Source organism: Cebidichthys violaceus, unplaced genomic scaffold (assembly GCF_023349555.1).
Source record: "Cebidichthys violaceus isolate CVI_PGR_0920_01 unplaced genomic scaffold, fCebVio1.0.p SCAF_7, whole genome shotgun sequence".
Classification (NCBI taxonomy): Eukaryota; Metazoa; Chordata; class Actinopteri; order Perciformes; family Stichaeidae; genus Cebidichthys; species Cebidichthys violaceus.
Window position 1 is genome coordinate 7,696,330 of NW_027176927.1, and position 25,203 is coordinate 7,721,532.

Genomic DNA, 25,203 nt, shown 5'->3' on the forward strand with positions numbered 1-25,203 from the left:
TGATTAGAGTGTACGACTGTGTTCATTTGTAGTAGCAATGCAGCCGATCAGACGGTGCCAATACAAACGGGCAATAGGACTCGTGTTGCCTTTTCCAATCAGTATGCCAACATGTTCTCATGCAGTGGTTGTGGAGGTTTGACACATCATTCCAACTAATAGAGAGATCCTCACCTCCGGCTTGCAATTACACAAGCTATGTGTGTTTCAGGATGTGAACGCTGGGATTTCAAACGATGCCATCTCTGACTCACGCTCTTAAATGCTTTAACCGGTTGCTAATTACTTGGATTCTCTCACAGTTTGGTGAATAATAATATATAAAAAAGGAGGAATTTTTCGACACATCCAGACATGATTTCATCTTTGAAACAGTTGATGGGTGGATAGATGGAAGCCATCGTAAACACTGAGGAGGTCGAAGCACACTTTGCCATGCCAGTTAGTCTGCTGTGCCAGCAAACCAACTCCAATGAGGCTTTGAGTCTCATTATTCACGTTAACTTGATTAAATATACCCACTCGAAACCATTGTGGCTTATAATCCACAATTTTTTCTGACGTGTGTTGTGACGACTTCTTGCATCTTTTCCAAATGTAATGAATCGCTGATCCTGGTCTGCTCCTGGTATCAACCAGCTGTAACAGTGATATGGAGATGGATGATGTCATTTCTAGCAGCTTCATGATGATGTCTACAAATAGCAGCTAAATAGAGGCTACACGTGTCTTCATACTATGAGGAAAATTAAAACATTCTTCAATTAGAACATCAGCATTTAGAGCTTTGAGCACAGGCTGTATATAAGAAGTGGAAGTAGTCAGTGTCATTGGTTTTCTGGCGAAGGTTTTGAAGCCTTGAGTTGTCGCCATCTTGTTTTTTTACCCTCGCCATTTTGTTTGTTCGCAGGTGGCTTTTTTAGGTGGCTAAAATACATTTTTCTGCTGCCCCCGTCCACAGACGCTTGACCTTGCCATCAGGCAGCCCTTTCTGATGGGGACGGCCACACAACTCCATTGACAAACGGGAATTTTACCTCACAGAACACAGGAATACAGGCCCACTTCAAAAAATCAGAACTACCCCTTTCAGTTATTTCCAAGCGGCTGAGTCTGCATTTATTTTTTAAAAACCTGGACAACACCGCCAACGGAGTTGACCTATGAATATTTGGTGCTGGTTATAATCCATTTTGTCTCTGTGCGGCACACAAAAGGGCTCCTAAATTTAAGCTACGTTAGCATAATGTTTGGGTTATATGTCACTATATGAAGTTGTTTACCATCTTTCCCTGTGGAGTTTTTACTCTTGTGAACGTATATAAATAACCTGCCTTTATCCGGGCTGGTATTATATTATGTTGGAGCAATGAGGAGGAATCCTGCCACAGGAAGGCTGATGACACCGATTAAAAGTGATGATCACACTCACTATTTACTTGTCATGGTAACCATCCCCTCCCTCCAACATCTCTCCATCTCTCCATCTACTTCCTCATCCCATCTCAGTGGTCTCTCTTTTTCAACAGCAACAGTTGGCCTGCTTCCCTATAAAGCAAGTATGCTGTGTGACTGAATGACTGGCGCATTCACTGACGGCAAGCCAAGATTCCAGAGTTAAGGAGGAACTGTAAAAAAAAATAGGAAGACGAAAAAAAAAAACTTGGAACAGCCATTTTTTTCCTTCATTGCTACATTTCCATCTTGTCCTCTTTCTCTTTGTCGGCTGCACCAAGAAGTGTTTCTAATTTATTCTTCCCTTTTCTTATTTTGATCTCTTCCTTGTCATCATCCCAGGGCGTTGAAAATCCCCACTTAATGTCACGAGGAAGATTTCATTCATCATGAAGGATACCAAAATAAGACATGAAACAACTTAGGTAATTTCAAGGACGTCTGCCCACGAACTTGGACTGTACAAGTGAAGGAATCCATGCCGGAAATGAATTGGCTCCACCTCCGAGCTCATTCCTCACATAGCAGGCTTCCAAGCATGCAGAGCTGACTTTGACGAGAGCACAGCTGGAAATGCAGCACTAAAACAAATAGCATGTTACTGTGACAAGGCAGTATTTACTATCAATGCCTCCCCTTCCCACCAAAAACTATGATCACAAGCTCCGAAACACATGTGTAACTGACACTGGCTGGGAGGAGGGATCGGTCTGCTCCGAATCATCTTTACAGGATCTTAATTAGAAACAACTGCCGTGTCACAGAGGCCCGGGTCTCTCAGAGTGAGAGCACATGGATCCCATCTATATCAAAGTGCACACACTGATAGACGATAATGCCGATTGCTCAGGTGACAACCTCTGGTTCTGCAGAGTGAAGCTAATGCAGAAGTGCCTTAAACATGCATTCTATCTACTGACCAGCAGGGGGAGACTCCTCTGGTTGTAAAAATAAGTCTGATTGTATAGAAGTCTATGAGAAAATGACTCTCCTTCTCACTCGATTAATTATCTCAGTAAACATTGTAAACATGAGTTTATGTTCTCAATCTCGAGTTTAAAATCTGCTTCAATACAGCATGATGTTCATTTAGTAGACCAGTGTTTTTCAATAAAACAATAAAAAGATCCCGCGGCACACCAACAACCAAAAACTTTACAAAATGACACCTTATAGTAAAATACAGCATATATACTAGGGGTGTCAAACTCCCCCAGAGGACCAAAATTAATAATTGGGACAACGTTGAGGGCCAAATGGGTGAACATTTAATAAACAGGATAGAAGGGATATTGGACAAAGTGCAAAAAGAAATATGCTATATTCTTTTATGGATATGTACCAGAAACAGATGTCTGGCATCTTTTCTTGGCTGCCAGTTCATTAATGTCTGGAGTAGTGATGTCTGTACTGTGGAAACCCTCAAGATGGAGTGAAGGTGTGCATCAGTGAGACGACTCCTGTGTGAGTTTTTGTTCATCTTCATCACAGAGAAAAGCTGCTCACACAGGTATGTGCTTCCAAACATGCAGAGCATTTGAGCAGCATGTAGGCGGAGTTGAGGCATCGTTTCGGCGATGAAGCTTGGAAACTGTGCAGTGCCCACAGAGTCATACTTTGCCTTGAGTGTGTCATTATACTGGAAGTGCTCTTTCCACGTCAACTGCAAACGGATTGCTGAGCAGTTCAAATTTAAATTTCTGAGATCACACGTCTGTGATCACACATGTCTGTGATCATATGTCCCCGTCCCTGAAGCTGGAGGTTTAGCGCAGTGAGATGCTTCGTTATGTCGCAAAAGAAGGCCAGCTAACATTGCCACGTTTCATCCCGGAGCTCATTTGGCAGGCCAGTTATGATCGACATGTGCCGGATCGAATTGTACCGGATTTGGCCAGCTAAATACATTTTTCTGGATCAATTAAGTGAAATTAGACATTTTACACTGGTGTTCCGCAGCACAGTGGTTGAAAATCACTGTAGTAGACCATAGAGCGGAGTATGCTTTAGGGCAGTGATTCTTAACCATAGGGCCGCGGTCCACAATTGGGCCGCGAGCGCCACCTAGAGGGCCGCAAAAAACGTTCAGTTTTGCACCTGTGGGCCGCGGGACCGCATAGGTCAGGGGTCACTAACTGGCGGACCGCGCTCCGGATCTGGACCTAGACGCCATTTTATCCGGACCCAGGACCTAAAGCCGATAGATAATTGAGAATTTTAAAATGTTGACGGACCGCTACTATTTTAACCAGCGCAGCTTTTTCAGCATTTACGGCACTTGTTCAGCGGTGCAGGAAACACACCGACCAATGCGTCATGTGATGCAGTTTAGCCAATCAAATATGGGTATTCTGACAAGTTTCCTGACTTGAGTGAAATGTACACACACCGTGACACACGAGGGAGAGACGAGGAAATAGATCGCAGAGCAGTTAAATTAATATTTGAAATGTGAAAATAAAATCAGAGAACAATCCCTAAAAAGAGAGAACTGAACTCAGAGTCTTTGGCCAAAAATTGGCAGATTCGTATAGGTGAAAGCTTCCCACTGGCAGTTGTGACAGTATGTCTTAATTGGAGCAAAGGTATTCACTCACTTACGCAATGAAGACACAGAAAATAAAACATAAGAGCCCATAATGATCATAACTACACATTATTTCTCTGACAAATATCAATGTTAACAGAGAGAATAGAGCTGAAACAAGTGCATGAATGACCACAGATAAAGTCCATGCACTCACATTTATCTTGTTAGAAGATGAGAAAAATATAATTTGTTTGATTGACATCACTTCACACCTGAATTGACTGGATTTAAAGCTGCAGAGCAATTCAATGAAATACATTTTTCTAAAATTAAGTGATTTATTTTACGAAAAGCTTTCTGTTCTGTCAGTTATTCTTTATTCCAGCCCTTATTTTACTTGAAATGAGAAGAACATTTATTTAAGTATTTCTATGTATTATTTATAATCCATCAAGTTAAATTTGAAAACTGAGACTAATAATTGTTAATATAATTGATGTGTACTTTCTTTATTTGATTTGACAGTTGTTGGCTACACAGAGACGTTGTTACTACTAGACTTCTTGAATATATATATATATATATATATATATATATATATATATATATATATATATATGGCACTAAATAGTGCAAGTCAGATATTATTGTAGTGTTCCTTTGCGCAAGGAGATTTTCTCAATCTGGACCTTTTGGAAATTTGCTTGTTAAACTGTAAGTTAATTTGATTTAGTTATTGAATACAAATCAAACCAAGAATGAGATCAATTAGTTAAACCAATACAGTGTTAATATTTGAATGGGCCCCGGGCCACTTTGTACTTGAAAAGTTGGGCCCCGAGGTCAAAAAGGTTAAGAACCCCTGCTTTAGGGCAGGGCTACCTTGTGATTGAAAGGTCGCTACTCTACATAACTCCTCCATATATGGTCACTATTTTTCATTAGTTGCAAAAAAGCCAACATGACGACGGCCAAATCACAGAACTTGGGGCTTCAAAGCGTAAGCCCACAAACTAATGGGTGACGTCGCGACAACTGCGTCCACTTCCTACATACAGTCTCTGCTTGTGCCGAGCGGATGAAACAGTTTGCTAGCTATAGCCTGAGAACATATTTAATTCACTGTGCCGCTCAAAGCTACAGGCAACTTTTAAGGTTGAATGTTTTCTTGTACGTTACTCGATGCACAAGTTATTGTCGGGAATCAATCGACACACCTTAGAAGTCAATGTGACTTTGACCATTCCATTTGTTTTGATTGGCTCTCTTGCGTGACATACGCTCTAGTGATGATTGGATCTTCAAGCGCTCAAAAAAAGATATGTGAATAGCAACTGGATTATGTTAATTGCTGAAAGTAAATTTCCTCACTTATAGAGCAAAAGTGGCGGAGCATTGTTCCATGTGCGCTCCAGTAGCACAATAAGCGTCAGCTAAGTAGGCGGTTCGGCGTTGTGGCCTAGACCGCCTCTGAATATGGTCTAAGCCAGGGGTCGGCAACCTTTACTATCCAAAGAGCCATTTTGCCCTATTTTCCACCAAATAAATTTCGTCTAGAGCTGCAAAAGCCATTTGATATCACAGTGTATAAAGTTTTAAATATAATTATATTATATATACAAAAACTATACTTTGTTGTATTTATGAAAATATAGAACAAGAATAAAGACAATTCTTGAAATTGTATTGCTATTTTACCTGTAACAATATTAAACTCTTATGAAGAGGAGAGTTTGCTGCAGCAGTTGAGAAATAGCTCTTTTTCACTCATCTCCAGCTTGATACTTTTCAGCAAATGCGGTGTGTTTGTTCTGGAAATGTCTTTCTACATTACATTTTTTGCACATATCAAGCATACAGGTAAGCCGGCATTGTTAGCAGGGAAAGCAAATTAATACGTCCACGCAGAATTAAACTCCTCGATGACTTTTGATTTTTTGGATTTATCCATTGATAGTTTACCGAGGGCGGGGGTCTGCAAATTATGATTAGCCACCTGCAGGGAAAGGCGCTTGACTGCGACGTAATAGGATGTCACATTTTAGTTGACAAAATATTAAAACATTTTGTATTTTCAGTGACACAGTAGACGTAGACACCCACGTTCGCTACTTGATTGGTTCTTAGCAGTCACGACGTGTCCTTCCCTGATTTGTCACACCCCTATCACATGACCCTTACCTGGAAATTCACAAACAACAGCCTTGGTTATCTATCGACTACCAGGTTAATTTAACATGGACAACTGGTTACAGGTGTTGCTGACCTTGTCTTTACTAGCAGCTGTTGTCCAGTTAAAGTCTGCATTTCTGCGGAGGAAGAAGCTGTTATTGTAGCGATTAGTGAGCGGCGTGTCCAGCGGAGTTATCAGACCTATGGAGCGTCCGTCTGAAGTCACGTACCGGCTTTGAGCAACCAATCTACTTCCTGTTTACACCGGCCCCACCCGCGTGCCCAGTGTACGTGAATAGTCACGTGATATTCGTTTTCAGATGTTTTAGTATGGACGGAGATCTTCTCGAAAACGATGCTGAAACGCTGTGTGGACGGAGATCGTTTTTGTTTGTTAAATTTTTTTAATCTTTTTTATTAGTGTGGATGTAGACTCAGGGAGCCGCAACAGAGGGGCTGAAGAGCCGCATGCGGCTCCGGAGCCGCGGGTTGCCAACCCCTGGCCTAAGCAATTGGATCCCAAAGGATCCTCAATGCCTCTCGGGTCCATTCACCCCTGTACCCCTGCACCCCTGTAGAGTTGTCCACTGCCAGGTGTGAACGTCGCCTCCGATCTATTGCTGCTGCGGGATCACAATATTCACTCCCTCATGGCGACAATTGCAGCATTTGAATGCACAAACACCCTCACTTACATAAAGCGCAAGCACAAACACTATTACGAGCACATCACAAGAATGTAACGCTGGGGCAGAACAATATGAGGCATTCGTGCAGTGGTCCAGTAAACAAACAAGGACTTCCTGCTGCATGTCTCCTGAATGGGAGGAAGGAACCACAACCCTTACTCTCAGGGCTCTGTGTGTGTGTGTGTGTGTTTCTGTAAGAGATGCACACTGACAGACACAAAGATAGATTACTTTTTACAGAAACCACTCATTTAATAGAACTACTGAACTTGAGAATGAAGTGCTTCCCCTTCGTTCGTCTTGATGGTTGTTGCTTATTGATCACCGTAGGGATACTAGCGACTGACAAATCCATCCAGCTGACCTCATTTGCAGAAGCTTTTGGTAGCGGAACAGTTGACATTTTTACGAGACGATTGAAGAAACACGCTAAGAGCGGTTAGTTCTGTAGGTTGACTTGAATAAACCCGACTGGCTGTGTTCATCTCGTCCTTGCTTGTCACCATTTGCTTGGTTGCTTGTCCGCTTCTACCGTTTATATATAATTAGGTAAGTTTGCTGGATGTGTAATCCCGCCTACAAAGCTCTGATTGGCTGACAACTTCTTTGTTTTGTGAGAATGGAAGTTCCTCGTCAATACATAACTTAATTTTCCATCGCGGCCCAATTCCCAACAGGTCTTATATATATATATAAATCGTGACAGGACCGAATTTGTGTGTAAAATGAACTGCAATTTCCTCGTCACCTTGTATCATCTTGAATTGGTAAAACAACCAAGTATAGGAGATATGCTTTTGATAAATCACAACTGTGTTTTAGGCATGTGTTATTGACATTTACACATGATAAATACTTCGTAAATGAGACCAAATAAATGTCAGTCACTACGGAGGTGTTCGCTGTCTAGTTCACCATGTGCTGGAGATGTTTCTGATTTGAGTTAAACACAGACAGGAAACCATATGTCTGAGCTCTCCAGCGTGGCTGGTCTACACCACACACACACACACGGTGAGGCAGACACTCAACTTTTTTTCTCAGCAGCCAAACACACGCCGCAGAACGCACGCAGCTGCCTGTCTTGAGGATTCCCCTGATCGGTGTTTACGTGTGATGTGAAACACCGCATTTCCACTTCCTTGTTTGTGATGGCGGTGCAATATCCAGTCAACTCACACAGCACAGTAGCAAAACCACAGTGAGACCTGAAAGGACTTCTGAACACATGCGAAAAAAGCTTCAGACGCTGATGTACACACGTCGGTGGTCGGAGATAAAGGAGGAGGAAGGAGAGGGGTGAGAGGACGACCGCAAAGAGGGGAATAATAACGATGAACTGATAAGCAAAAGAAAGCAAAACTAATAGTGGAGGAAAATTCAATAACTCTGATTACCCAGTTAAAGCACAAGTAAGATTGATCTGTTTCAGAAAAAAATCCATCTATCCAGTTCAAACCATGGTGCAACCTCCGGGTCTGAAAAGTGAAGGCAATGTGGAAACATTATTTCTAATGTCCATCAGGGGGCGACTCTTGGTAACAAAGAGAAGTCTGATTGTATAGAAGTCTGTTAGCGTTCATTTATACTAAAAGACACAAAAGGAGTACTACTACTTAAAGAGTCGGCTGTTAATTTTTTCCCGATAAGTAGATTACAAAAGAGAATGTTTTACACTAGACAAAGTTAGCATCCCAATTAATATCACGGAAATCACATCAATAGTATCAATTGGTAGCGTTAGCAGCTAATGTGTTGGTAATATAAAGCAATACCAGCCATATCCTTTTAGCCTTTTACGTTTCCGGCCACCACCTTCGTTCTCCTTAAAGGTCTTTTATCATCTCCACTAACTCTCTATTTGGCTATGTAGCTGCTAAACGCTCCACTATGTATGCCAGCTAGTCGCTAACTTTGTTTATTCGCTGTTCGATGCGGGGAACGGTATACAGTGGATTAATCAGAGATTTCTCCATTGAAAATAGCTGCATAATGTGACTGGAAACAAAATTGATACGAGCAGTGAGACCCAGAAGTGAGGCCAAAACAGTGAGCTGAAAGATACTAAAATGCTAATGCTAATGCTAATGCAGAGGGCAACTGCAGAGATAATTCTCCATGATTTCATCATTAAAAGTGGCCTTAGTTCATATTAGATATAGTTGGTTTAATCCACAGTTGAAATAAATACACTGATAAGTCCAGCTTTAACTTCAGCGTTCGCTTCATCATGCACTCACCAGGGGTGAATAAGAGTTGGTCGTTACACTCGTCCTCGTTCCTACAGGAGCAGATGTGAGCCATCCCGTTCGTTGTGTTCTTCTCCTTCATCACGCAGACGGAGCTGTTGTAGTCGTCCAGCATTACACCGTAGAGCGGCTTGGACGGGTCGTGGCACAGGGTTTCAATGGAAAAGTCGGTCCTGTTCTTCCTCCTGTGAGATGGGCAGAGCAGAGACGCGATTGTTCAAACTGCATCCAGTTTTGATCTGGTTAAGTCCCATCTCAGGGATGAGGGGTTTGTCAGTCTGCTCTCGGGTACCTACCAGATGGAGACACAGACCTCGTTGCTGTCTATGCAGATGGCTGTGATGGAGCAGTTGGACATGCAGGTGCCTGTGCCGCTGCAGGAGGAAGGCTCCACATCACAGAACTTACAAAGCTGACTCATCGGGAAGAAAGAGGGCATACCTGCAGCACACACGCACACACACAACGCACACACACACACACACACACACACACACACACACACACACACACACAGAGAAAGTAGTCATCAGGTTAGCTTCATGCTTCAGGCAAGTGCTACTCTCAAACTGAAAAATACAGCAATTTTAATATCACTTCTTCGGTGCAATATTTTTGCTCTGACTTGAAGCAGAAAAAAAGTTGAGGTTAACGAATGAATTATGCAACAAATAGCAATGGAAACATATTTATTGATGTTCTGGATCTCGCCATCTTGGATTTTTTTGCAACCGATAAACAGGAGTTACCATATTTGGAATGCGGACTGAAGGAACTTAGATAGCGTATACGTCTCTGGTAGCGGCAGCAACCCGTCAATCACAGTAGCCTAAAGCATACTCCTCTTATTTGACTCTAAATGGACCATAATTTACTAAATGGACATCATGCTGTATTGAAGAAGACTTGAAACTAGAGATTGAGACCATAAACTAATGTTTACAATGTTTATGTGGCACAACAAGTCATATATCGTAAGAAAGTACAATAATTGCTTGGGTGTAATGTAAGTTAAGAGAGTTTATTATGTTTTCTATGTGTTTATGAGGAGGAAGTGTTCATTGTAGTTAAAATTTAGAGTACAGTGTTATTTATCACAGCTACATTTTTAGGCAGTAGATCCAGTAGGTGTCAGTGTTGCGACATGAGCAGTGTCTGTGACGGAGAGCCACAGGGAAGTCTCGCGTGAATACGCGAGAGGATGAGAATCTCTGTACAGGATAGAAGTAGAAAGAGCTGTGGAGCGACTGTACACCTAAATGCATATTTTTGTATTTTGCAGAGCACTTTCATTAAATGTGTAACACCAGATTGAGCCTGTGTGACGTCATTCTGTGCCCCACTACATTTACTGAGGTAATAAATCAAGTGAGAAGTAGAGTCATTTTCTCATAGACTTCTATACAATCTGACTTATTTTTGCAACCAGAGGAGTCGCCTCCGGTTGGTCAGTAGAGAGAATGCATTTTAAGACATTTACACATTGGTTTCACTCAGCAGAACTGGAGGTTGCCCGTGTGACCGTATGACCGTGGCTAAGTGGAGAGCAGGGCTGCCTTTCAATCAGAAGGTTGTCGGTTGGATCCCCAGCTTCAGCTCCGCTAGTCTCATGTCAATGTGTCCTTGAGCAAGACACTTAACCCCAAAATCGCTCCCGTAGCTGTGCCTACGGTGTATAAATACTAAATTGTAAGTCGCTTTGGATAAAAGCGTCTGCTAATTGACTGTAATGTAATGTAATGCACTGATCCGACTTTTTCTATACCGATACCTGGGCTTTGGGTCAATACTGATGGACTGAGATCATTCTTTTGTGTAGATTTAACAGTGGTGGGCCGTCAGGGCCAGCAAAGCCTTCTCTGCTGGCCTAAACACAATCCCAAAGTTATAGCTATTTTATAATTTAATATTTTTTCTTAAATAGACTACATGTATTATAATTTATAAAAATATTTTTCCCATTATCTTATTTTCTCATTGCACAGCTACTGTCTTCATCAGTTGCTCTGCTTCCAGTGCAGCTTGTTTTAAGTAGAGCTTTTATCCAATCAGATTTCACCTCTATGCTGTCTCTACGTAAGAAGAGAGGCCTAATGCCTGCAGACTCACAAGTGAATCCCTTTGCAGTTTAAGTGAATGGAGACGAGTATTGTTGATTGTCATAGTGTTCAACCAATCAGATCTTTAGTTTGACATCTTGGGCGTATTCTTTGACGTGCCAGAGCCTTCTAGCTGGCCTACATAATGGCGCTGCACATTATGGCGCTGCACATAATGGTCAGCATTATGTGCAGCGCAGTTTTCAGGTGCAGCGCTGCAGTGAGGTGCAGCGTGTGCTGTGATTGGTCAGTGGGCGAGCATGTGACTATTGTGAAACAAAACTTAAAATAGCCATCAGAGGCTTAGTCGGAGTAGTAAGAGTTCAAATTGAAAGATATGGAAGAAATTATGACATTTTTTGCATTTTTTTTACCTAGCTTTGTTTTTTAACAGTCAATGGCTGAAGGAGGAGAAACAGATTTCTGAGTTGGGATTTAACCGTGGGATTAAACTCTTTGTCAACAAAGAAAGGAGGATGGAGTTTGTCTTTAAGTGAACAGCATGGTAAGTCAATTGCGTTTGTTTTTTACATCTAATATCTGAATGGCCCGTGCCCTTGAGTGTGTAGCAGAATGCGTGTTCCACTACAATGTTATTGGATTGATTTGTCATGCTCTGTTGTCATATGAATATATGTGACTGGTTCTTGTGAGTTTGTTCTTGTCATTCTGTTAATTATATAGATTTGGGCTGTATGCATTGTCCGTTAATTACGAAGCATACCGTCATGCGCGGAGTTATTGTTTGTTAAGCTAGTTTAGCCTAGCCTCTCAGCTGTTTTTTGTTGGGATTTTTTTTGTTCCGGGTTGAGAGGTCACAAAGCCCGTCGTCCCATACATGAGCGCAGTCCACCGAAAACATTACATTTCCCACAATTTAAGCTTCTGCATTTTCCAAATGCACTAGTATTTTTCAAACGTATTGTTCTGTTCGTAAGCCTCGTACCGAACGGTTTAATACAAATACGAGTATTATTACACCCCTAGAAACAAATAACCATAGCTGTGGTGCCATCATGAGGTTATTAGGTGGTGTTTCAGCTGCAAGACAACACTGAAGGCCCAGGTATAAAATGCACGGCGATTTAACCAGGTAAACCACTGTCAATGCAGACAACCCCAACAAGGGAAACACCTCCACCGGGCTGCACTGACTGATTATATCAACCACCTCAAATGTGCTGGATGGGGCCAAAGGAAACCATTGAGCCATACCAAAATAGGCCACGGTCATACTGAACCACCAACACAGGCAACCACAGCTGAATCAATAGGCAGCCTATGCCAAGCTACAGCAATTTCTTATATCAAAACCACTTCGGATACATAAACCCCAAAACCTCAAACAAACTTTTAAAAAATGCCTTTAAAAAAACACTGTGCACAAAGATTTCCTGAAAGACGCAATAAATCGTATTCACTCATGAATCAAAGAAAAGAGTGTTTTCTGAATGCTGTAGATTTTCAGGAAGTAAGCGATGAGTGGACAAATCTGTCGCTTGCGAAGTTGATTCCGTGTAACAAATGATTCACAAGGTCTCCGGAATTTTTTTTACTAAACAGGCTAATCAGAAACTTATGGCAACCCCGTTTTTCATTTATTGAATGCTCTTTTCATGTTTGACATGCTAAAAATCTGCATTTGTGTTCCATAATTTTCTGAGGTACAGTCACATTGTGTGATACCGTCACCCTGGGCTAGTTGGAAGGCATTGCATGTGGTAGCCATCTGGACTTGCAGTGTAATCAGCTCAATCTCAACCCTGTCGTTTTCCTACAGCCGCCACCGTGCCTGTGACCTGTTCTGACCTGCCCACTCTGACTGCAAGCCCCCTGACCGATAGCCTAGGTAGGCCAGGCTGTGTTAGAAACCCAGGTCAGACTGGAGGTTTCAGAGCTTAAACATGCAGAAAATAAGATTTCTCCGGGTGGCTTTTTAGTTCAAGTAAGGCTGACTCACAGGGTGGGTTAGAAGCTGTGTATACTACACAGGTGTTGTGGTACAGAAGAATCCCTCCTTCAGCTGCAAGGTCTGAGTTTAAAAACTCAGGTCCAGCTCCACCGAGCAGAATGCCTAATTCCTTCCAGCTCTGCACCATGTACATCAGCTTTTCCTACTCTTCTGGTTGAAATAAACAGCAGCGAGTCCTGTTGACGCCCAAGTTTGCAGCTGTTCCCCTAGCTGCTTTAGCTCGATACAATGATTTGTAGAGATTTCATTTTTCTTCGGTCTTTCTGAAAAAAAGTGGGCTATCTGGTTCCGATTTTTCTAAAATAAATGAACTAGCTAATTGGAATGCTCTGTGATTTGGAACAATTCATTCATGAGCATCCATCATATCGCTAACACTCCTTACACTTATAAAATATCTATTTAGCAGATCAGCCTTTCACATTTTCCACAAACCCACTGGGTGACGTCACGGTGACTACGTCCACCTCTTACATAAAGTATATGATCAAACTCCAGTCTGCACATACATCCCCCCTTTCTTGCAAACAACAGCAACGGCAGCCCCCACTTGTCTGAAACCCAAGACGTAATCAAAACAACTGCACGCAGAGCAGTCCATGCTATCGCTAAATCATTTGACATGGCAGCGATGTCTGCAGAGCCCGAGCTGTAAAAACCCGACCAGTCGTCTGACTCGCATGAGTTCTCGTTGGCCTCCCACGTGTCATCAAACTCTACGCACTCTCCTTTGAGGCTTCACTGCCACAGTTGTTCGTCTACGTGGGCGTATGTGTGTTTGTGTAAATTAAGCACAGTTAATATACTTTCAAGACGCATTCCGTCACATGGTAAGGGTCTAGTTTGGGGACTTGGCCGAGAAGCGTGAAATAGCAGGGAGCTGACACCCACGCACAACCTCAAAGACAAATAAAAAGCTGCTGATTTAGTGGAGCAAAGTGCCACAGAGAAGGAATAAAACATGAGTGAGGAACAAGGGTACAGTTGCACCGTGCAGCCAGTGAGCTCAGTAAGTCTTTTATGGTGTTGATTAATCTTTATTGTACTGTTGTGCAATGCTGGTTGCACATTAAGAGCAAATTTAGCTTTTTGATTGTTGGACGTTTTTCCTGGTAAAGGATTAACTTTGTTTCACTGTTTGTTGCTTGGTTTTCACTCTTTCCTGTCCTTTACTGTATTCACCGTCTGTGGGAACACGTGTCTGTTAAAGTGATTTAAAGTTTTTTAAAGTTCAACATTTTTAGGAACTGAACTTTTTGACTTGAGATGAGAAACGAGAAGTCAATGGTAACCAAGTAATTTTGTTGCTTAAATCTATCTTTACCTATATCTAACAAAGTAGGTTTGTTGCCTAAACCTTAACTGAGTTTCCTGTGAAGACGGAAGTTTATTTTGATACGTAGGATATGTTGACTGGCTAGCTAATGGCCGCCGCTCTGCTCTGCGCTAATACAGCTGATAAGCCCTCTGGTTCCCCCTCAGATAACCACTGTTAGCTCTGCCAGCACCGTTGCCGCTGTTTGCACTGTTAGCTACTAGCAGCTGGCTCAGCACATGACATCTATTGCCATTTGGAGGCAATAGATGTCCTCTGAACTCCATATACCTGTAGAGAACCTTTAAATACAGATCTGGAGCCGGGATGTGTGTAACCTAGATTAGCAATACGACTAGGGCTGCAACTAACGATTATTTTAATAATCGATTAATCTGTCGATTATTTTTTTGATTAATCGATGAATCGGCGGGGAAAAGGCGAGTGAATAAAAACGTGTCTTTAGTCTTGCAAACTATACCACCCCTGCTTTACTACTGTTATTAACGAGCTAACGCTAACTTGTCATGCTTGTCAAGATGGATAACGAGTAAACAGCAGCACCAGAAGAGCTACTGGAGGGACGTTACGTTCCTCACTTCAAAACGGAACAAAAGTAGGATTCTGTAGTGACTTAACCTGCTGTTGAACTCCCTTCCTCCTCATCAAGGTCTCCAACATGTTTACGTTTTAGGTGCTGAATCATCACCGCTCTGCTCTGCGTTCAACTCAATTTTTTTTTTTTACTCAAACATCTCAGCGACTTATTGAGTGGCGTAATAATCGCGCGACACAACAAATTGATAATGAAATTCGTTGCCAACGCTTTTAATAATCGATTTTATCGATTCGTTGTTGCAGCCCTCAATACGACTGGAAGCAGTTTAATGATAAATAGTGGTTTTTGGGGGAGGCAGGTGTCGTAGTGACTTGCCAGAGTCTTGAATCATTCTGGCACCTTAGAAATGCCAGCAATTAGCATGTCACTGCTTCTATAGTACATTTTTAGGAAGCTTCATGACATTAAAAAAAAAGTAATATTAATTTTTCTTATTGTCTCCAGATTTTCAACACAAATATTTGTACATGAATAGATGGCGAACAGCATGTTCAGGGTTATATACATAATATATATATATATATACACATATATATATATATATATATATATATATATATATATATACATATATATATATATATATATATATATATATATATATACACACACACACACACATATACATATATATACACACATATATTATACATTTTTTGTCATCGGTAGAACCAAGACAAAAGGAAATCACCAGGATTCATGATGAAACAACAGCACTGTTAAACTTCGATAGCCTTAACTTTGAAATCCCACCAGATTGTGCTGGTGCGGAAAGTTAAAGTGTTACTGCGCATGAAGGTCTGTGGTGGTATGTGGGTCATTGTTCCAGCTGCAAAAGCACTTTGACTTTCTCTTTTTTATTACGGCTGCACTTTTTCCCTGCTGCTACTCCATGTGTAGGAATTATAGTGTGAAAACAACGGTGACCTCAGTGTGTCACAGGAAAGCGTGGACTGTCATTAACCGTGCTCTTGATGGCTCCTGAAGGGGCTGTAATTGTTATGTGAGATTTCTTTGTGTTCCTGTTGCTGCAGGAGGGAAATGGTGCTACTGCGACCTGCTTCCGTCTGGCTGTCAGACCAATGAATAACATGAATAATTACCTATGTTTCACTATTTGGCACCAGAGGAAGTAGAAAAGTGTTAATATTAAGACGAAGATGCTCCAGTAAAGAACAATAATTGCTGTTTCCTAAAATGACAATATAGATTAATACATGTGGCAAAATTTTAGTAGGGTCCTATTTTGTAGCTATTTTTCTGATAGCAATATGATAAAAGAAAGAGATACAAACATTCACAGTATACATTTCTAGATGAACAAAATAACAAAAAGCACCTAACCATAACTCTAAACGCCAAATGCCTTTTTCTTTCTTTTTTTTTTTACAAATTATACTGTTAAAACATATTATTATGACCCATTTTTACATGTATTGTTAGGCGGCTGCCTCTAGCAGCCCCAGTTATTATGACGGGAGCATAGGAGGAAGTCTGGTGACGTAGTATGAAAAGCGTCAAAGTCCGCATGGCGAGGTCAGGGTGGATGGACGGGTACTATCACTTAGCAAAACTCAATATGCACACAGTGAAGCTGGCAGGCTACAGAAGTCTCTGTAGCCTGCCAGCTTCACTGTGTGCAAAAAAAAAACCCTGCTCGTTATGTGACGTGGAACGTCCCCCGTGTATTTCTAATTCAGGCGGCAACCTCCGATTCTGCAGAGTGAAGCCAATATTTAAGTGTCTTAAAACTTGCATTCTCTCTACTGACCAGCAGGGGGCGACTCCTCTGGTTGCAACAAGAAGTCAGATTGTATAGAAGTCTATGAGAAAATGACTACTTCTCACTTAATGTATTACCTCAGTAAACATTGTGAACATGAGTTTATGGTCTCAATCTCTAGTTTCAAGTCTTCTTCAATACAGCATGATGTTCATTTAATAAATCATGGTCCATTTAGAGTCAAATAGACCATAAAGCAGAGTATGCTTTAGGGCGGGCTTACTGTGATTGACAGGCCTCTGCCGCAACCAGAGTCGTATACGGCGTCTCTACGTCACTTGTCCGCATTCCAAATATGGTAAATTATGTTCAATGGTTGCAGAAAAAAACAATATGGCAACAGCTGTAATCCAAGATGGTTAAGGCGAAATCGACGATCTCGCGGCTTCAAAATGACAGTCCATAAACCAATGGGTGACGTCAAGATGACTACGTTCACTTCTTACACACAGTCTATGTATGGTCGTACTAGAGAGGAGGAACAAACAACCTGTGTGGTCCTATGGGTTGGAGGATTTGTTGGCACTCTATCACATGACAGGAGGTCAAATTAACCCAATTCTGTGCCATTTTGAAGGAAGAGTTGGGAAATGTGCTGCAAGTAAGTTGAGAAGAATGATACGTCTGTATGGTAAATATGAAGCCAAGAAGCGGTTAGCTTAGCTTAAAAACGCATAAAAATGACAAAACATGTAGGTTCAAATTTACTCGCACAGAGCAAGAAAGTGAATAACCATATTTTCATTGCATTTTTTTTTACTATTCCTATATGTACAAATATTTCCTCCTCCTTGCCTGTGACAGCCAACTAAAAACACCGTCATCATAATAATCCCATCATATCCAATGTTATCTAAACAACAACAGCATCTATCTACTGAAACAATTTCTGGAGGTTACGTGAAACAGAATTTAGCTCATTGTTTTTAGATCTCCCTGTCATATAAAAGCAAACCGAGCACCTCCACCCACCAGCTGGAATAGGCCCTCTCCCCTCCCCTCTCCTCACATCCTCAGCGGTATGGGAATCCACAGAGGATGTGAGCTCACAGTGGACGGCAGGACAGAAAGGAAATTTGACAGCAGTTTATCACCCGTATACAGGAAAGGACCGCTCCGAACTGCTCTAATGGGAATGGAAAAAGGGACAAATTGCACACCAGGCAGGCGCAGCCCACTATAGGGCAGAGTCACTAAAAGGTCCTGAAAACTTCTGACTAGAGGGACGCATGAGCACTTATGTTTTTGTAGGAAAGGATTGCAATTTTTCAAATGACAGATTTCTATATTTCAGTGTTTAAAGTGGGCAAGGTTTGGTTGGGAAAAGGATTTAGCAATATATAAAAAAAAATCTGACACAGTGGTTGTGTCATAGTGCAAAAAGTCAGCTGTGTGTAATACTATATGTTATACAGTATTATATGTTGCTAAATTAATAAAATTAATACTATTGTGGAGAGGTCTCTGCAGAAGTAAACATGATTGGAAATGATCCTTGTTACCATTCATTTAGTTGTGGTGTCCACATTTGATCCCTGTGTGTGTGTGTGTGTGTGTGTGTGTGTGTGTGTGTGTGTGTGTGTGTGTGTGTGTGTGAAGCTAAAGTTCCTCCATCTATGATAGGTGACGCTTCTCTGGAGCAGTGCGATGAAAATGCCTCTGTAGAAATCTTCTTTTTGGCCTGTTCCCGTCAATGAATCCAGGGAAGACAACTGGCAAGAGGCTGCGCGGTGCTAAATAACTGCCAAAGCAGGCGGCCCAGCTCTCTCCCTCTGCTCCTGAAATTTATCCTCCCACCTCCGCAACTCCCTCTTAACACGACTCCCTCCGACTTGCACGTAATCCTCTCATTCCTCCCCTTTTTATCTCCCTCCCCTTGACTCTCTCCGGTTCCCCTCCCATCCCTCCGCCTCCATCCATCCTTCTTCTCTTTGACCCCGGGAGTCGGCGAAGCAAGTTGAGAGGGGAAAGCACGAGGGGAAGTCGACTAATATGGTAAAAAAAAATCAAAGGGAGGCACTTCAGTGAGGTTAAAGTGGGTGACCCCTTCTCTGTTCTCCTCTTCCACGCACTGAAGAGCAATCTAATCCGTGTAAACACAGAGGGACTCGGGGCTTTGCGGGACAGAACTGATACTTTGGTGCCAAATCAACACCAAAATGTTTATAACAGAGATAACGGAGCAAACAGCTAACGTTAACGGAGGTCGCATTGACTTTCGTTTATATGCGTTCAAGCTCTATTTAATAAGAATTGGGCAAAGGTAAATTGTAACGTTATCATGATATCATTTAAAATTTAGTTTTTGGCGAGAGACCTGAGGTATAGGGAATCATGGAATTTCACTGGTATTGGAGCTGCCATCTAAATGAAACACTAGTTCACAGTGAGAAGAGCTCTCTCTCTCTATTAAACTGCTGAATTGTTCTGCATCGTCAATAACGCACATGTATATAAATCAAAGAATCACCCACAAGATGATCTCTCTGTGTCTCAGAAAAACACATGGATCCATTTCCCTCACACAACCTCCCGTTTCCCTCTCAGCCTGGGCTTTTTGATCGACGGCTTCAGAATAGCTTGCGTCCCGGCACCATCGGGAAACGGACACGCAGGCGGTGGCCTCTGCACGGACACTGAGATTCCCTGGAAAGGAAGGAAGAAGGAACCTTCCTGCGACGGCCAACTGAGCGGACGGTTATCAACATCAATCGAAAGCAAACACTAAAAGAAAAAAAACACACAAAAAAACAACAGAGTTCGGCCCTGGTGTTTGGATAACCAAAATGTCAAGCTGCTTGGGGTAACCAGGGGAGCGGCTTCCTGCGGGGGCCGAGGTGCTCAGGAGGAGTCACAATAACAGGGAGTGTGTTAATGTGTGGTGGTGGGCAGCATGGGGGGCATGTGGGTGGAAGTTTGTCTTTTTGTATATGTGTTGATGTCTATTTGTGACACACAATGCAAGCAGGACCACACAGTCTCTTCTGGTATGTGGGATTTCCAGGTTGAAAATAGGCCCAATGCACCGTGGGAGGAGGGCAGGAACAAACAGCAGAGAAGAGAGAGAGAGAGAGAGAGAGAGAGAGAGAGAGAGAGAGAGAGAGAGAGAGAGAGAGAGAGAGGAAGAATAAGAGGGGAGAGGGGAACGATGATGTGTGTGTTCACAGCAACCGAGGCAGAGTTGTACTTGTCATTTTCATGCTGTGTTCAATCTACCCACCTGTCACCAAAAAATTAAAAATAAAGCGTGGGGACATTTCTGTGGTTAACTGAAATGGGAGGTATGACAGGTGGAAAGTGGCTAAACCTGTTAAATAGCCACTGTTAACACATGAGATTACAATGTGGATAGGAGGGAAAGTGGGACCGTCTGCACACACTTACCAGGAGACTAAAGAGGAGACACCCCAGGCACAGAATGTCCCCTTCTTTCATGCACTTTGAGATGTTGGGCTATTTTTTCAGCAAACTTGTAATATAAAGAAATACTGTTTCAATGTAACTAATCAACTGTGGGTGTTTTATGGTAATATACATTTGTTTTTTTACCCCATTCACCTGTAGTGTCTTCAAAATGCATGTAAATGTACAATACATATCTTTGAAGGCCGTTTTCTCAGACTGTGATCCAGAAATCTCCACTTCAGTAGCTCTTACATCCACCAAACTTTCCACTTTCATTCCTCTCTATATTCTGAAGGTTTTTACAGAGTTCATATGTCATTCATAGCCTGATTTTTACAACATTCTGTTACTGAAAACATATTGAAAATGGATTTTCTACAGCTGTTTCTGATTTTTGGAGTGATAAAAAGTTCAAAGATACCAAATATTTGACATTTGTATGAAAATACACAGTGCATATTGACATATTTGTAAGAAGTTCAGCTGGAGAACAATATATGAAACCCAAGAGTCAGTGTCCAATAACAGCATGAACATCTTCACAAGGAAGTCATTTTGCTCTGAATATTAAAATGTGATATTATTCATAGAAACAGCTTTGAAAGAGTGTCTAAATTACTGGTCAATAAATGATCAATTCTACCGAATTATAACTTGTATTAGAACCATGAAGAGAGTACTATAGCTGGTGTTATTACCTCATAGTGGAAAAGATCTTAGTGTACACTATGTGGCTGTAAAAACACACAGCAGGCTAACAGCTAGCTCATGCAAAAGTACAACATAGCTGAGCGGTGTCTCAGCAGCTGAGTGAGTCACCTGTTGCGCCTGGCTCCTCGCGGCTCCGCGTTACGTGCAGCACCGTTTACCGGACTCATTACAACGTACAGTCCGAGTCTGGTTCAAACAGAACGAGTCTGACGTTAGCGTGGAGCTTCGCGAGCTCGTAGCGTGAGTTAAAGTTTAGGAAAAACACGCAACTCACCAGCAGCCCCGAGCTCCAGCAGCGCAGTGAGGCAAAGGATAGATACAACTCCCCGTAAAGATACGGTGCGGCGCGGGCCCTCCATGTCTCTGTGTCCTCCGGTCAACAAAGATTCTTATTCACATGGAAGGTGGAAGTACACGAGAGTCACAGCAGAGGGTTGAGTTTGACGCGTCCACTGCGCTGCGCGCTCCACTCCGCTCAGCAGCTGGAGACAACTGCTTAACCATCCATACTTACACACACTGTGTTGGTTACACATACACACATGTCTCTGACAGGAAACCGAGGGAGATAGGGAGGGAGGGAGGGAGGACTTTCTCTCTCTCTCTCTCTCTCTCTCTCTCTCTCTCTCTCTCTCTCTCTCTCTCCCCCCCCCTTTCTTGTTGTGTGCGTGTATAACTCATGTTGTGGGTACTCACATTTGTTTACATAGTCACGTTGTGGGGACCCGCCTTCTTTTCTGGGACAGAATGCATGTCCCCATAATGTATTACATTTTAGGGTGAAGACTTGGTTTAAGGGTTAGGTTAAGTCTCCTGCAAATGACTGTAAGTCAATGTTAAAGCATTACATTTATGGTTAAGACTTGGTTTAAGGTTGGGCTAGGACTGTAAGTCAATGTTAAATTGTTACATTTTAGGGTGAAGACTTGGTTTAAGGTTAGGTTAAGTCTCCTGCAAATTAATTTAAGTCAATGTAATATCCTCTGAAATGATGGAAACACTACTGTGTGTGTGATTACATATCCAAATACTGGCAATGGGAACAGTAAACAGCTCTGTATACATTTAAATAAACTCAGGGCCATAACATGTTGCCAGATGGCTTTCTGAAATACCACAGAGCTTCTGGAGGTGTTCAGAAAGTGTAGACTATATCTGAAGAAAGTTCCAGATAGCTGAAGAAATACACCAAACATGCAATTAATCATTTGTTTAAAAAGGTCTCCAGGTCTCTTGGTGTTGGATCCCAGCGGGGGGTGGCGGAGTAGCGAGGGCGAAGCTCTGCTCTTGACTGGAGGAGGAGACGCCGCTGACGGGCACGGAGCTCTCCATCTCTTGTCGGATCTCCGACTGCAGTCCGACAAGTCGGATCTGGGCCTGTTCTGAGTCCGAGCCGATGGAGTTTCTGGTAAATCTGCATGCCATAAATCAATAAACTATACAGAAATGGCCAATCTTCTTGCGGACAGTCTCATTCGCTCATGGAGGTCACATAAAGGTTTCACATGTCACAAGATCTGAGCTGTATTTGAAATGGCAGCGCAGAAACTGAGTTCAGTGACAGAAAGATACTAAAGCTGGGTCTGCCTGTCTGCTCATATCAGGCAGCAGGTCTGGGCATGTTGCTTTCTACCAACACTGGAACCGAGCCACACACTCTCTAGAGTCTCACTGCCCCCGTCGACCCCTCTCCTCAGCAGTCCTCCGAGTCCAGCTCCCTCAGGGCTCAGTTCTGTTTGTGTTTGGGTCCCACATGACAGCTGTAGTACAATGTATTTTACAGCCTGGGACCACAAATAAACTGAGTTTAGCTATATGTCTAAAAAAGTGAATTCTTTTTTAAAAGTAGGGACTAGAAGGGAAATTCTTAGTTCCTTGGTAACCACTCACAAAGTGTGCACCATTTTAATAAGAGCTGCTTTGTGTAGGGTTGTCCATATACTGGTTATGATAGCTTCCACACTTATTGCTCAGATCGAAGGTTGCACAAATTCCAGCTTCCATCTCAAATACATGTGATCACACACATTTAACCCCTTGACCCCCTGATTTTATTTCACTTCGAAGAAATACCTAACCCACAAAATCAGCATTTGAATATCAGTAACCCCGTGTTACCTTTCTTGAGGAAGACTTAGTTTTTTAGCCTCCATGGTGAACGGAGAATAAAAAAATAGAGAAGTCTTAATGAATTTAAGAAAGTGGGGGAAAAACTATCAAAACATCCGTTTACAAACTCTCACAACTCGTGCAGTATAATCCAAGTTTATCCAGTCGTATGCTTACTACGTCCCAAACACATGCGTCTTGGCTTAAACAATGCTATTACTTACAATAAAAACTTCTGTATGAACATTATCATGCTAGCACAGGCTCTATGAAGTGTTTGAGATAGTAGGCTAAGGTTTTAACTATTAGCGTATTTAGGAAGTATTGAGCGTACGAGAGACCCCCACTGGCATGGACTCTTAACCTTACATTAACATATCTCTTTATTCCTCGTACTGTGATCATTTGCACATTCCTTGGACAATTTTGCACATAACTAACACTTCCAAAAACCGCACATCTTTTTAATTTTAACTCAGATATCTAATAGGAATGACAATTTTTTAAATATTTTGATTATAATTGTCTTCTATTCTATTCTATATTTAGGTTTCTTGCTTTTTTCAGCACTTTCTTTTATTTGTAATTTAATTTTCTTCAACTATGTTTATGTTATGCAGCAATTACAATGCAACAATCTGGATTCTGATGGAATATAGAAAATATCACCGGCCTTATTCTTGAAATGGTTAAGATAAGAGAGTGATTTAGACAGTTGTTTCAAATCTGTCTGATTTCTTGTGCCGTATTTGAGAAACAAAGACCAAAACTATGTTTCTTTCAAATGATCAGTCCTCCTGAATAAATAAACGCTGTCTGTTTTTGGGCAAGCCTTTAAGTCACACCAACTTTGTATCTACAGCAAGTACACTGAAGCCTCCAAACATACATTCCAGTCTCAAGGACCTACAGCTGACTAACTGCTAATGCAGGGGAGTATCTGAAAACCACAGAACAATTTATTTCCCTGAAGCCTCCAACTGTAGATCAGATGGGGTCACACTGAGATCACGGCCGTTGCCGTATACATTCAAGTCCCAAATGAATAGATATTTTGTTGATTCCCGAGAGGTAGAATGATGCATAGGACGTGTCAGTGTCTGTAGGCTGGGTGTAGTTTTTTTATTAATCATTTCAACTGTCAACACCAGCAGTCGTCCGTCCTTAACAAGCCCAATGAGCTCCATACAGGACTGTCTATGCTGGTAAACACCTGCCAACTGGCTTCATTGAACCTCATGAAACGTTCTGGAACCAGTCGTCCATGTTTGTCACGTCCCTGCTGCGTGAGACGGTTCACATCCTGGAGTCCTCTGGACCATTGTGTGAGGCGCTCTTTGCCAGGGGAGTTTCACAAATAGTGGACAATTGGACACATATGGGATGGACTTTCTTCTGCCACGTTGGCTGAGAGAGCTATTAAAAGAACATTTCTTTGTGGTTCGTGTTGTCTGTTTTGTTTCTTTGGCCTCAGGAGACATATTAACAGATACACCATGTTTTTTATGTTGTGATGAGTTATAGATAGAGGATTGAACGTTTAGAAATAAACAATATCTGTGGTCTTTAGTGTAGATTTTATATTTTGAAATAACTATAGACATTCAAACCTGCTACCAATTCTATTATTTGCAAGTATTCATTGTGAGCAAAACATTTTGATGGAAAAACATAATGGTTTGGCTGGATTACTTGTTTGTACACCATATCACTATGTCCATATTGTATCTGAATAACATTCACAATGTCTGGTAACTATAGTTAAGACATGCTTGTATAATTGCAGTTTCAACAATTCAGCAATTCACTTTCAAATGGAACTGTTCTTCATTTCCCTGGAGTCAACACGAATGGATAGCCAACTGGAAGCGGAATCGAACCAGAGTGTATTTCACCGGTGTGACCGTGAGTAACCCGCTACTTGGGTGTGAATTTCCCCCCAGAGTAGAGCTATATTTCCCCGCTGTAGGACTTGATACGAATTCATAAAACTAAGAAAGGTTGCTGCCAAATAACTCTGGTAATTAATACTATACTATACTTTTTAACCCCGGTGCTTTTGTCAAAAGAGGCGACTAATTGGCCTACATAGGAG

General features: G+C 41.9%; 1 protein-coding gene across 3 annotated transcripts in view; it reads right to left on the bottom strand.

Moving 5' to 3' along the window:
* Positions 1-21,523, bottom strand: part of tgfbr2b (transforming growth factor beta receptor 2b) — a 45,542-nt gene extending 24,019 nt beyond the window's left edge. The window contains exons 1-4 of one of the 3 annotated variants that reach the window (XM_068735332.1): positions 21,274-21,363; positions 19,358-19,607; positions 9,392-9,536; positions 9,087-9,280 (exon numbers count right to left, since the gene is read on the bottom strand). In XM_068735332.1, coding sequence (XP_068591433.1) covers positions 9,087-9,280; positions 9,392-9,534 — 337 coding nt within the window. In that variant the 5' untranslated portion in view covers positions 9,535-9,536; positions 19,358-19,607; positions 21,274-21,363. Of the gene's footprint in view, positions 1-9,086; positions 9,281-9,391; positions 9,537-19,357; positions 19,608-21,107; positions 21,186-21,273 lie in introns of all 3 variants that reach the window. The other 2 variants (XM_068735333.1, XM_068735331.1) reach the window with 2 other exon arrangements.
* Positions 21,524-25,203: the final 3,680 nt, after the last annotated feature.